General features: G+C 36.6%; 1 protein-coding gene across 3 annotated transcripts in view; it reads left to right on the forward strand.

Annotated features, from left to right (window-relative positions):
• The window catches only part of FSTL5 (follistatin-like 5), a 324,585-nt gene that overhangs the window by 77,951 nt on the left and 232,194 nt on the right, over window positions 1–14,440 (forward strand). For all 3 annotated transcript variants that reach the window (XM_009325133.1, XM_009325143.1, XM_009325150.1), the window contains exon 3: window positions 7,122–7,370. In XM_009325133.1, the coding sequence (XP_009323408.1) occupies window positions 7,122–7,370 (249 nt within the window). The remainder of the gene's footprint in view (window positions 1–7,121; window positions 7,371–14,440) is intronic.

The raw sequence follows: 14,440 nt of genomic DNA on the forward strand, positions 1-14,440 counted from the left end.
GCTGATGTGAACTGCTGTTTTGCCTCTGTCTCTGAGAAAATTTGAAGAGATCCTAATTGTTGCTTTCAATGACAGCTAGGGCTAACAAGAGTTATGAAAAGAGCATGCAACAAAGAGTTGTTTGGCAGAGCTGTTAAGAGGCGCTCTTTCTGGTGTGGAAATGGGAACAGCTCGCTCTTGTCCTATCTTCTTCGAAGCAGGTTTGCACCTCTGCTCTTTAAAGCCTCCTGGGAGGAAGAACAATATTCTAACAAAAGTTTATTTCTGCCCCTGAATTTTTTAAGAGGTCTTACTGTACAACTATTTTATACTTTTAAATCATTAGAAGATAGAAAATACCAATTTAAGTAAACCTTGCATTGTTTTATGTCTGTGCAATTATCTTAAACTCCATATTTTTAATCCTACTTTGTGGTTTAAAACTGTCCCTCCCATTTTATCCACTGATTTTTGTTTTTTAACTGAATATGTGCAGGCATTTTGTTGTGGTTAATTAGAGTGATGTAGCACATTCTTGTGCCTATATATTGGTCATCTTTCATTCTTTCAGCTCCTATCTCATTACCTTAACATTACAAGGTTATACCTTAATAGTACAAGGCAGCAGGGTCCCTGAGACTTGTTCATCTGTAATTCCATGTGCTGTTGAACTCCTCAGAAAAATTCTTCATGTAATCAGCCCTTTGTGAATACTCTTCCACCTTCATGAATAGGGATCTATTCCAGGTGGCATTTCTCCATTTTGTTCATAATCATTGCATTCAAACTCTATGACTGTGTTTGAATTGCTGCTGTAATGATTTTCTTTGTGGTGAAGGACATTACTTTTAAGATTTTTATCTTCCATGAGATTTTTTTCTTCATACCTGTGATGTGACAAGACTTACTCCTTTCTCTATTACCAAATTTAATGGGACAAAAAAGTCGTTCTTTGTTTCTGTTAAGAGGAATGAGCTTTGGATTTGACTATTGTACCTTGGGTTTTCTATTCTCAACTCTGTTATTCTGCAGTCAGACTACTTAAATAGTAGCATTTTTCCTTTCTTAGCTATAATTTCTTGCCATGGTTCCCTCTTGCTCTTGTGTCATTCTTCTGCCTCTACTACTGCATGTAAACAAAGAACTTCATAATGTATGGACAGTTAATTGATTTTTTTTTTTCTTTCCTGTGCTTAAACTTAAGCTTCTAGACAAATGGGGGGGGGAGGGGGGAGTTGAATGTGAAGAGATGAGGAAGGACTTTTAAGTGGAAAAGTAAGAGAGACCTCTGAGTTTAATCTTACTTTGAAAAGAAGGTGAGATTAGATTATTTTTAAGGCTGAGCCTTTAAAAATTAGGGTTTCAAAGGTGATTTTTGGAGCTCTGGGGGTATATTTCCTTCTACTTTTGAGCTTCATGTTGTAGTTAGTGGTATGAAAGATTATTTAAATGGAAGATGCTCTGTAATCATTAAGAGTAAGTCACAGAAAAAGAAAAGTTAGTAAACATGGAGCATGAATTTATATTTTTGTCACTTTAAGAATTTGTAAGAAACTTATGTGTCTATATAATTTATAGCAGACACATTAAAATTACTTTGCAAATCCATGAACATGGAATTTTTTTTTTTCTTCTCCCCCTTGCTCTCCCTGAAACTTAAGGCTACACTGAACACTTATCAACATTAGGATTACAGTCTTGGTTGGGCCTTTCATAGTATATTGAACAAAAATACAGCTGTAGAGTTGGAATTGTCATTTACAGAATCCTTTTAAATAAAAGGGGTTGGGGGACAGGACTATTGACCCCAGAAATAAGCATCAGTTATTTGTACACAAGGTATTGAAGTATTGTCTCCAAAAATAGCTGCCACTTTGTTTTAGATGACACGTAGATAATGCTGCAAGTTATGATAGAAGCTATGAATGCAAATTATGTTGTTAGGGAAGAAAAAGAAAAGTGAGAGGACTCAACATACAGAAAGCCTGTGTGCGTTCCAGCCTAGGGCCAACTGGAGAATGTGGTGATTCACACTCCCATGAATTTCCAAAGCTTCCATGTGCAATGTTTCTCTAAACTGACTAGTTAAAAGAAAAGTCTATATTCCCATGAGCCTTTTGTATGCTAAAACATCCACTTAATTCCCAAGTGTAAATGATAATAATTGTGACCTAAAACTTGCTCAACTCTGGGTGCTGTTGAACTGGCCTTTATCTAGGAAACATGTATGAGGAATCCTAAGTGACAACTTGAAATTGTATTTATTACAATTTGTCTTAAAAGAAAAGCCAAAGCAATTTTGCTTTCTACTTTTTTTTTTTAAATAAGAACTCTTTTTGTTTGTTCTTTCATTTTATGTCTGTTTAGAGTTTAAGTTTCAAAAGAATCTGAAAAACCTATGTGACTGCTTTGGCTGTCTCAGGCATAATACATTTTTAATGATATTTCTTAAAGTGCAGGTTTTTTTAACTTAAGGTTATGATAATTTAAATGTTTCCTGACTTACTTTCAAATTGAACAAAGTACTTTTTGTTTTCCATAGTACTATAGACCCTCTCAGAATGCATAGGTATTACACTTTTTGGGTTGAAAATTCAGAGTATGCTAACATAGCTAATATGGGTACACACTTTCCTATTGATGTGTTGTGTTACTTGAAAAATGCAGACTTATCTATCATCACATAAGCAATATCAATTACATTGCTGGAAAAAGATTAGCATTCATGGGTAGATTATTTGTCATCTTGACTTACTTGTTCTCAGTCTCTTAATATTGAATATGCTAGGCTGTTTATCTTCTCTACTAAATTACTGAGTTATGTCCAAATATAGGAACCTAAGTTCATCTTGGACTAGTTTATTTTCTAAATCTAAATGCTTAGATAGAAGAACAGCCTTCAGCAAAACTTGGTGTTTTTTTTGTTTTATGGCTTGGAGGGGACGTGGTGGTAGTCTTCTGAATGGGTGCTGCATCCTACGCAGTTTTGTCCCAGGAGACTCACCTACACTGGCATTAAAAAAAGAAAAGAACTTCCATTATCACTCTATCAGAAGTATACCTCCGTTAATAATAATTCCAGCTAGGCAAAGTAATAGTGTCGATTTCCTGAGAGTCACTGGAATAGTCAGGTGTTTCATGAATACATTGCAAGTCACAGCCCATATGGGTTTAAAAGATGGTGTCTTGTTTGATAATGACAAGATTCCTGTAGCTTTACACCTAAACAGGAAGCAGCTCTATTCCAAGATGAAAATTATTGCTTCCTAAAAGAATTAATTACCTTTTTTTGAAACGTAAATTAAAATGAAGGATTTGCCAAATATAGTGGTTCTTGCAAGTTGGGCTGGATCAGTGAAACGCAGCAGAAGTTGGTTTTGTTTGAGGGCTAGTTCATACACTGAGTTTTCATTCCTCCTACGATGGTTCAGACAGGAAGACAGCTGCAACTTGATGAAAAGCATATTAGGTAAGAGTCCTGAGTACCCTGCAATACCTTTACTAGTCAGAACACACACTCAGGTGTCTCTAACCAAACACAGTGGACCAGACCAATAATGAAGCTGTGCTTTACTTGCCTTTATCAACTAAAACTTATTACAGAAGTTCTTTGTATATCAGATTTTTATCTCTGTATTTTTAAAGACTTATTTGGCAATGAGCTAAGACTCGAAGGTGATGCATTTGTGTAAAGAAAAAGGTTACTGACTGTTGTATCATATTTGGTCAAATGTTTTGCTTTTTTTTTTTTCAGCTCTGACAACAAAATGGTAGTGCTTTTTATCCATAGCTAGTAAGTGCCCCTTACTAAGGCTATTCAAAACATCTGGTATCTCCTTTATTTCACTGACTTATTCCTCTGTGAATCAGAAGTCTGGTTGTCCCAATATGTCATGAATAATTCCCTGGAAATGTAAAGAGGAAACATAAGTATTCATGGAATAACTTCTCTCAGTACTACTTACAAATAGTTCTTTGCAGTTGCAGCACTTAGAGCTTTATCACTTCCTCAGGTGAAAGAAAAAGATCCAAGATGACTGCATGAGCCTTGCACCTTTTGCTAATTTGATTTGATCCTCCACAATAAAGTTAGTATTTTGACTTAACTGATGAAGATCAAATCCATGCCATTACATAGAACCTTGTTTTCTGTTGGTAGTCTTAAAATTCCTAGATTTCTGTGTCACTAGCTTATTTAAAAAAAAAAAAATTTACTCGTGTCTAAACCCCTTTATTTTTCTCTCACAGTAGCTATTTATTGGTTTGTTTACATTTTCAGAATTGGGTGCACTTTTAGTTCAAATTTATATAAAAGTTATGTTTGTGAACATTTTGTCACGTCATTTGAAGTTGCACAGATTTTATTTATTTTTTTGCTATGAGTGATCTGGTAAACACTAGTTGGTGGGCTTTTTAAGAATAAGCATTTAAACTGTTTTTTCTTAAATATGTACTATAAAACACTTGAAACGCTGCATAGCTGCTCCTTTTCATAAAATACATTAGAAGATCTGCAAGTTCCTAAGCTAAAAATAGCACAGAACTGTGCTTGTTAAACATGCTGAAGGCATTAAAAATAGCTGAACTTAAGGCAAAGACTATGTCTGAAGAAAGAATCCTGCCTCTATTGAGGTCAATGGGAATTTTACTATCAACTTCAATAGAAGGAGTTGCATATGCAGCCATGTATGCAAATACGTGTATTGTTTTGGAATAGTTAATGGTGTAAAATGAAGACATTTATAAAACATTTCATAACAAAGTAATATAGCTTTCATTAGAGCAAAAAGCTTGCTTGTTTATTGATGTATGTGATTGGTATACACTGACACATACCGATATTATAAATATCAATATATATTATGCAAATCATTCTCCCTCATCTGAAAGTAGCTGTTTTGCATTCAGGCATCAGATTCAATTATGGTACTAAAATGAAGTCCCAAGTGAAGTCTTAAATCAGTTTCTACTTTCACAGCAATATATACAGCATTGTGCATTGTTGAGTCACCACACACCTCTCAATAATTCAGAGCAGTTGTCAGATTGAGATCTCTATCTTCCAATTCAGAAAGCAGAAATTGTAATGATTTATGGACTTTGGTCTCAGACTGCAACAGTTCTATTACTTCAAAGAAGTCCTGTAATGTGTGTACATGACCTGTGCTGTAAAGTACTCTGCAAGAGTACATTGCAAGACTTTATCTGAGGTTAGCGGTAGTAGAAGGGAATTGGATTTACATTAATTTCTGTCAGTTAATGTCTGTTGCTTGTATATAGTGGTGATATGTTGGCACAAGGAATAATATTTTCAAAAACTTACAGGAAATTTTTAATGTTGAATTGGGTTTGCCCATTTCAAGTTTGGTGCATGAGCACTTAAACCCATCATCAGCCTGGTCTATACTGTTTCATCCATGTATATAAAAATCACTGTAGTGTAGTTAGATATACAACATCTGAGGTGAATATGTAGTCCTCGCAATTTTGTGCTCAAATTGTTATAAAATAATACAGCATTTGCCATATTAGAGCCAAATTTCATGGTTGCGTGATTTCTGTAGTACATTTGTCTGTAGCAAATTTGTGCTATATGAGAAGGCAAAGAATCAAAGCACTGCTGTCTTAGGTCTAATAGATCTGTAGGTTTAAGAAGAAAAAGTGCTAAGAATTTACTGCTGACACTGAAGTGAAAAACCTAAATTCTCAGTGGTTAGAAGCAATATGTGTCAAAGTACAGTATTGACAGGTTAGCTCTTCAGTACAGAAAATGAATCTAATACTACTAATTTACATACTGCCATTTATCTGTTCATACTATTTTTTATGGGGCAGCCAAGTGTCATTCAGCTAGGCTGTGAGGATAAGGAAAGTATTGCAAGGAATTAGAATACTAGGTGTATATAGTATTTGGGGATCAAGTCCTTGTTTGTTCTGGAGGAGTGTACAGCAAGAGAATAAAATGAAGTAACTGTGAAAGGCAGTGTCTATTCCCACATTTGGAGACATTCTAGTATTTTTATACTTATTTTAGGACACAATTATGGTATCAGATCACCTACATCATTAAAGGTGTGGTAATTGACAACGCTGGTTTTCTTTTCTCATCGTACCCGTTCCCTTGCCAGTAACTGCATAGCTAGTTCTATGGCAGCCAAGATGGAAACTGAGGATATACTAAAGAAATATTACTGTGCACTTAACTTCCCCTTTCACTTAGAGATCTGCTACTGACCACAGTACTTATTTTACATGGTGGCAGCAGCACAGAGAGGATAGAAAGTGGACAGATGGCTTTGGTAGCCTCATGTCCATGTTCTAGGAGCAGAAGGAAGTGGGAGTTGCGGACAGCAGAAACTCCTTTACCTCTGCTGCAGCTCTCTTAAAGCTCTGTCTGTTATCCAAATCCCATTTGTCTCATTGAAATACCACTAGAGGCTCATTTGACTCCTCCTAGCCACCATTAACTTGATATGTCAGTCCTGCTCTTCCACCGTGCCCTGTTCTCTGAAATGTCATTGTCTTGCCACCACAGAGGTGTTTGGTTTTTTTTTATTTCTCCATATTGTGAGCCTTGACCCAGCTCTAGTTATTCTTGTGTATCAGTCTCGATGTGTGAATGTTTATTTTATCTGCCTGTTTGGTGTTCAAGGAATGTCTGGATGATGCTCTTAGTCATATGGTTTAGTTTTAGGTAGTCCTGTGAGGAGCACAGAGTTGGACTTGATGATCGTTATGGGTCTCTTCCAACTTGAGATATTCTAAGATCTAAATTCTAGAGAATTCATTGCTCTATTACATGCAATAGCGTAGCAATCTTAAGGTGACAAACTTCAATATGCATTTAAAAAGACATGATTAACTATGAAATTTTTAAAATTAAGAATAAATCTTTTCTTGTTACTAGATATTGCTTTTAATTAGAGTTAATCTAATACATGACAATGACTAAAAGTATACCTAGTCATGATAACGAGATTAAATTTGTTTCATTTCAGGCTGACCTATGTTAAACATTAGTCAAGGATGTCACAAAGGACATATTCTGACTTCATTTACATAATACAATCCTTTTTGTATCTTGCATCCAATTAAACAAAATATAAGTAATATCTCAAAGCTACCGTTTTCTTTTTTTTTAGTGTATATGGGTCAAGATGGCCATTTTGGATCATGCGAAAACAAGTACTGTGGTCTGGGTAGGCACTGCGTTGTGAATGGGGAGACTGGCCAAGCTGAGTGCCTATGCATGGAGCACTGCAAGCCGCATTACAAGCCCGTGTGCGGTTCTGACGGAGAATTCTATGAAAACCATTGCGAAGTGCACAGGGCTGCCTGCCTGAAAAAACAAAAGGTCACCATTGTACACAATGAAGATTGCTTCTTCAAAGGTAAGCGTGGCTGAACAATATCTGGAATATTGCTATCAGGTATGTGTTTTCAAGCAGTTCAATTAAAGCTCTATAGAGGCTGCACCGAGTGTACAGTGAATAATGACTCCAAGTTAATACAGTATCTCACTCCAGAGATATCTTATGGATTTTTTTTTTCTTTTTATTTGTACTCAGTGCTCTGGGCAATCACCCCTTTTTAACCTGAATAAACCAGTTGTCTCTTGGAAATTAATCCACAGTAGCTTGTCTTACAAATGTGGCTATTGACCTCATTTATCTGAATGTACTTACAGTCCCAAAGGCCGAAGGATATTAATCTCTGTTACAGGAAAAACAAAATTTAGGATTTCAGAGGGGTTTTGTAAGGCTGCAGGACCTGTGCTCGTATTTGGTGTTGAAGTTGATAGACCAGTAGCTTGTTCATGGCTAAATGGGTCTTCCTTGCTTTGAGTTTGGACAATGAAGAGTTTACTTGCATATTTACCAAAGCATGCAAGTTTAGCTACTTTTTAATCTTCTGAATGCTGACAGATGCCAGCCTGAATGCTGGGAGATATACCTTATGTTATGCATCTTATACTGAAGATGTCAACAATTACAATTTGCTCTTTTTTGTGTAATTTCAGCACACCTTGCAGGTTTCTGGAACTCTGCCAATACAGACCTTGATTAAGCATGTTTATAGTACTTTGCAGCATGTTTTTACTGGCTAAAACAGGCAGATGGCTTTTTTTTTTTTTGGAGGGGGGATGTTTTTAAATAAGGCCATTTTTAATGCGCCTACCTAGGGGTTGAATTCATATACTTTTTTAAAGGCTGTCCTATTTTTGTTAACATTGTTATATGTTGTGGATACAGTTGCATTTTCAGTAATAGCAACTAATACCTACTACCACCACAGAAAGAAGTCTACTAAAATATTTCTGTTAAATGGAATTTACCTTTGTAGGAAACATTCATTTAAATTGCAATATTTCACTTAAATTTTAATCAGAATTTTAAAGATTGTATTGTAGTATAAGGTTGTTCAAATGGATTCAATTTTAAAATTTTCAAAGTTGAATTTTTCACTAAGTTTATGGTTGAGGAGTTGTCCTTTAAATGAAAGGATGGGCTTTCCTTACCAAATCCAAACATCCCAGGTCATGCACAAATACCAATATCTTTATTATTATGAAGGGTTTTGTAGTACAACAATTGAATACTGGGGGCTAGGGTCGGGGGGAACCCACCAAACGTTATCTTTTGTTAAGAAGAACTTGATTAAATAAAAAAATATAATGCTTGCACAACTGGGCTTTCTATAATTGTTTCTTGCTGAGTAAATGGGGTGACTGCCAAGGTGAAGTGCCTTTTGTCCTTTGCCTCCTTCAACATACATGTTAAGCTCAGCAACTTCATCAAAATATGTTAAGGGTTCATAGGTTAAAAGGGGTGTGTGGAAATCTTATAATGGGAAATAACACTTGTAAATAATAGTGAAGGTTTAAATTTGTTCAAAACTAAATGTGGACACTGTATAAAATTGATATAACATCACAATCTATGGACTTCAAGTAAACAGCCTGTGTTCTGAGGTAATGGAAAATTAAAATTTGATTTTAGGAGTATAGCGTATGGGGCTTGTAGGGAATGGTTTGTGCAATAACAACAAAACATGAATGCTTCTGTCTTGTGTTGTAACAATCACAATCTCTTTAAAAAAAACTAAGAACTATGTTTTCCTAAGTAGGTTTAAAAAAAAAAAAAACAAACCACACTTTTCTTTTGTTTTAGATGATGCGGTACTCTGACAGAATAAATGACAGTAACAAACACTAAAATGTTTAAATTTATGGGGCTAACTTCAGTTCTTTGGTGTGCTATATACAATACAAATAAATTCAGAGCATATTTCTGAAAAATTAATGTTTCTTTTTCTGAGGGGGGAAAAAGTGGTGCGATTTATTTAATGAAATGAAAAGTGAGACAGTACTTTAGACAGCATTTGGATGATATTTGTAGCTAAAGTTTTGTTAGCTCATCTTTACATTTTAAATTTACCACATTAGTTTCGTATCTATTGTAGTGGACAATGGAATATCTGAACAGTGTTCAACTTCAAACACCTAATTTAGATGCTGGATTGAAACAGTAGGTTTCTCCTTTAGTCAGTGCCAATATTCAGAAAAGCATTAGGGTATCCAAGTGACTTGCTCTGAGTTGCCTTCTGAAAACTGTTATTTATCAAGATACTTAAATCTTCTAATTTGAGCACTATAACGAGTTGCCTACAAATAGTGTAAAATATTTCATTTTCTCTCTCCTTTCTCATTTTATGTTGACTTCAGCAGTGTTAAACAGATGAGAGTGGGGACAGTTATTTTCCTTTAATTTATTTGATATATATGGGCCTTACCAATCTCAATTTCTACTTTGTTAACTTCAGCTCATTCATTGCTGTAGTGCAGCACAGTGATGTTGAAGCATTGTTGCCATTCATGACTTGAATATGTCCTCCAACATTCACTCTATCTATATAGTAAAGGAGCCAGAAGTTTTAAAACTATTTTTGTGCAATTCCTTCCTTTTACAAAACACTTCTGAGGTAGGCACTAGTAGGTTGCCTTCAGTAGGGCTGAAGTCCTACCAGTTATTAGGTCAAAAAAATATTAAAAAGCTAATAGGAAAAAAACCCTCAACAGTGGGACTCCTGGATAGAGAAGCTGAACCCCATCGCTATTGGTGGTGTCGGAAGGGCACTGCCACACATCCTTCTTGTTAGTTTAGCTGGCATCCTCTAGCACAAATGATCTCACTTCAACGAGCTGCTTCTGAGACCAGAAAATTTCAAAAAAGATCTTACATTCAGAAAACAAATATTCTGAGCATTTTGTTTAGTCTTTCACTTGTTAGGCTTTCACTTGAAAGACTTTAGTCTTCCATTTGTTTAGTCTTTGTTTCAGATCAAACAACTGTGTACTTGGTCACTTTATTGATTTTTTTTTTTTAATTTTTTTGTAAATTTCATCTGGTCTAAACTTTATCTCTAACGAGGTCATGCTTTGGTGTTTTTGGGTTTCAAATCCTTATACTGGGTTGATTTTATTTTCTTTTTTTTTTCTTGGGAAATATTTCTTCATGGATAGATTTTAAGTTTTAGATAGATTGGGTACTGAGCTCAAGATAGAGAAGCTGAGAAATACACCTTATTTAAAAGAGTAAGCTTACTAGAAAACATTTCAGTATTCTGTGTCTGGAGAATAAAATTTTATAAACAAATGTTCTATATACCTGATTAACATTACAATAGCAGCTAATAGCTATAATTATTTAAATAATACATCTTGTAACCAAATGATTTATAGTTGATCTCAAACATCATGAGTTCTGCTTAATGGTTTGAAAATGGCCCTTTTAAACACTTACATGATGAATGGAGTTAAAGGATTGACAATGGAGTTGAAGGATTGACTTGCTAAATGAAAGAGGTCTTTGGTTTCTATGTTGAAACTACATTAACATCACCGAGAAATGTATGTCTTACCTAAGTTGTGAATGAAACAACACAGACAAACATCAAATCCTTCACAAAGAGCCATGTCTGAAACATTTGATAAATGCGTTTTGAGGTAGTGAAAGCTACCTATGTCAAAGCTGTACTCTCCTGATATGATGTTTTTCTAAACTAAAACTTTAGATTCTTGTCCCTTACCTGTCTTTTTATGTAGATTATTTATCACTAAATCTGTTAGTTACAGTTTTCTTCTTTTGATTAGAATATATGAACTGTTCTTCCCATTCCTGTGTCTGACATGGGCATGCCCAGCTCAATTGGACTCCTTTTTTCATTGTCACTTGCTATATTTATTTGCCTACACTAAATTAAATAAATCATACTTTTACTAAATATAGAATCATAGAATATTTTGAGTTGGAAGGGACCCATAAGGATCATTGAGTCCATCTCCCTGCTCCTCGCAGGACTACCTAACACTAAAGCAAACATCAGCATACTCCCTGCTGTCCTCAGGCTCAGGTGCTTTGGGCTACAGCTGCCAGTTTGTGCAGGGACGGGACCAGGGGTTCCAGTTTGTACTGGGACTGGGCCCAGACTGTACTGGGAGAGGGTCAGGGCATCCAGTTTGTACTGGGACGGGGCCCAGTCTGTACTGAGACAAGGCCAGGGGATCCAGTTTTTACTGGCACTGGGCAAAGACTGTACTGGGAATGGAACTGGAGGATCCAGTTTGTACTGGGACAGGACCCAGTCTGTACTGATAAGGGGCTGGGGATCCAGTTTGTACTGCGATAGGGCCCAGTCTGAACTGGGAGTGGGCTAGGGGATCCAGTTTGTACTGGGATGGGATCCAGTTTTTACTGGGAGGGAGCCAGGGGATCCAGTTTGTACTGGGATGGGGCTCAGTCTGTATTGGGAGGCGGCCAGGGGTCCAAAAAGTACTGGGACATGGCCCAGTCTATACTTGGAGGTGGCTAGGGGATTCAGTTTGTACTGGGACAAGACCCAGCATGTGCTGGGAGGGATCCAAAACAGACCTCTGCACGTTCAGAGCCCCAGTGTTGGTGGGCCTGCCAAGGGACTGCTAAGGGAAGGTGAGTGCCACCAACAGCTTTCAGTCCTGGCCATTTGTGTGTGGGAGCCCAAGGTGGTGGGTGTCCATTTTGGACCTGGGCTGCAGCAAGGGTGAGGGGGTAGGTGAGGATGACGTGGTAGAGCAAGCGCAGAGCCCCTTCCCCCTGTGCTGCCTCCCTGTGACAGAAAAGTTTTCTTGCACCTTGCCAGTTAAGACATAGAAAGGCTTTCCCTGTGCTGACTCATTACAACACAGAAAGGCTTCCCCTCTCCTATCTTGGTACACCGCAGGAACCCTTACCCCAGCAGGACACAGAAAGGCTTTCCTTGAGCTGGCTCATTTCATCACAGAAAGGCTTCCCCCACGGTGCCTCAGTGAGACACAGAAAGGCTTCTGTCACGATGATTCAGCTATCTTGGAGAGGTCCAGAAGAGCTACCAGGCATGGACCTACCTCTAACATTGACAAAACACCTCAGGTAGCTACCCTGGAGGAGACTGGGGCTGCTACCCAGGACTTCAGCTGTCTCCAGAAGACACACACTCCTGGAGATGAATGAGAGAATTCCTGGAGAGCTAACAGGAATCCTCAGGAATGTAACACATACTCCTATGTACCATGACCTTTATAGAATATTTCTGGAATAAAGGTTACTTCATATGTAAGCTTTTTACTTATAAGTATCTTCTGTAGTATCCTTATGATATTAATGTTATTTTACTTTCTTCTCTTTCTATTTTTGTCTCACTTTTTCATTTGGTGAATCTTTTAATCTGTTAAATTGTCTGTGAGCTTCAGCTTTCTTACTACTATTACTAAAATGGCTAGATCACTGAGGACTGCTGTAATGTTTGCTTTTCAGTCTGTTCCCAAAAGAGAAAGTAGTATCAGCAGCAAACTTTCTTACTTAAGTTTCTAAGTTGTTCAGGGCAGTGAGGATTAGAGCTGACTATGAACAAATTCAAAAGGGGTATGGGCAAACTGGAAAAAGTTCAGATGTCAACAAGAATGATCAAAAGTATTAAATAGCTTATAAGGGATAAGCTTATGAAATCATCAGGGCATGCTAAGTGTGGATATGAGTAGATTGTCTTGTATTCCGATAAAAGAAATAAAAGTTATCAAATAGGGCAGCAGGAACAGATTCAAAACAAGCTTTTGTGTTTGTTTTATACACAGCAGATCTCATGAATAAAAGCAACATAGGAGTTCACAAACAGACTTTGCAAATACTAGGGGAAAAGCTGTAGGCCCTTTCTTTTGAAAGAAGGCTGGGAGAAGCGAGTTGAAGTAAACTAAATCCTAACAGTAGCTCATAGAAAAAAATTAGAACACCGGTCTAGCCTCTCTGGTGACTGCACCAGGATTAGTTCAAAGATTTTTTTTTTTTTGGGGTGTGTGTGATTTGTGACCTGGGTGAGTGTGGTCTTAGACTGGTTCCTAAAATATTGACACATTCATTTAGAAGCACTGACATCTATTTCATCTGATTTGATGTTCATATACTTCAAAAGCAAGCATATGTCTCTGTTGTTTTATGAATTTAACTTCTGGAAATATGTCATCTGGTCTTAAATATAAATCTTGAATGCCCACACTCATTATTTTGTGTTGATCATTAGCCAGTCTTTCAAAAGAAATTTAGGATCTGTTAATCTAAATGACTTTCTGGTGCATTGTTTTCATTGCAACAGAACTTGTTTCTAAGACATCTAAGATGTCTGCTTTGTTTCTCTGGCTATCAGCTGGCTTCTCCGAAGTTCTCAAAAACATCATTATTATACTCTTTCTGAAAGCTTGAATTCCTGCAGATAGCATACACCCTTAAGGTTGCTGCTGATAGACTGTCAAGCTTCAACTATCACTGCAGCTGTATATTCAACATAAACTGGATTATGAAAAGAAATATGAAAAATCTTTCAGAACTATTGGAGGACTAAGAAGTAAGAAAGATTCTGCTTGATCTTAAAACATGCTTGATAGAGCATAGGAATTGTTTGTCTTATATTAGGAATGCAGCCCATGATCCACATGTTCACTTTAGTGCAACACTTATGATTTAAGATGAATTTCTTAAGTATGACTTCATGCAGGGATTGTAGATTTTTTTTTTTAAACTAATAACATTAGTAATTGCACATTCAGGGTGGTAAAAATCAGTTGTGTTAATGGCAGGTATATATTCTGCTTCTTTCATCATTTTTTGTTGGAAAGTGATGCTCTAACAAATGGAAAACTGGTTCTTCTTATTGCCTTTTGAAACCATGACCTGAATTTTAGTACTGTTCCTCTAGTTTGCTGTCCCCATGTGATTAATTTTCTTGAGTTGCATTGCTCATGGGATTTGGAAGACTGTCATTGTTTTTCTTCAAGCATCTGTGCAAGATTTGTCACAGATCTCTCTCTCAAATTGCATACAATTGTCTTAAATTGCCTAAACTAACAGAGATGCAGGGCCTACATATGTAATATCTGGTACTGAATCTGCAGAGT

The sequence above is a fragment of the Pygoscelis adeliae genome, unplaced genomic scaffold (assembly GCF_000699105.1).
Source record: "Pygoscelis adeliae isolate BGI_AS28 unplaced genomic scaffold, ASM69910v1 Scaffold170, whole genome shotgun sequence".
Taxonomy (NCBI): domain Eukaryota; kingdom Metazoa; phylum Chordata; class Aves; order Sphenisciformes; family Spheniscidae; genus Pygoscelis; species Pygoscelis adeliae.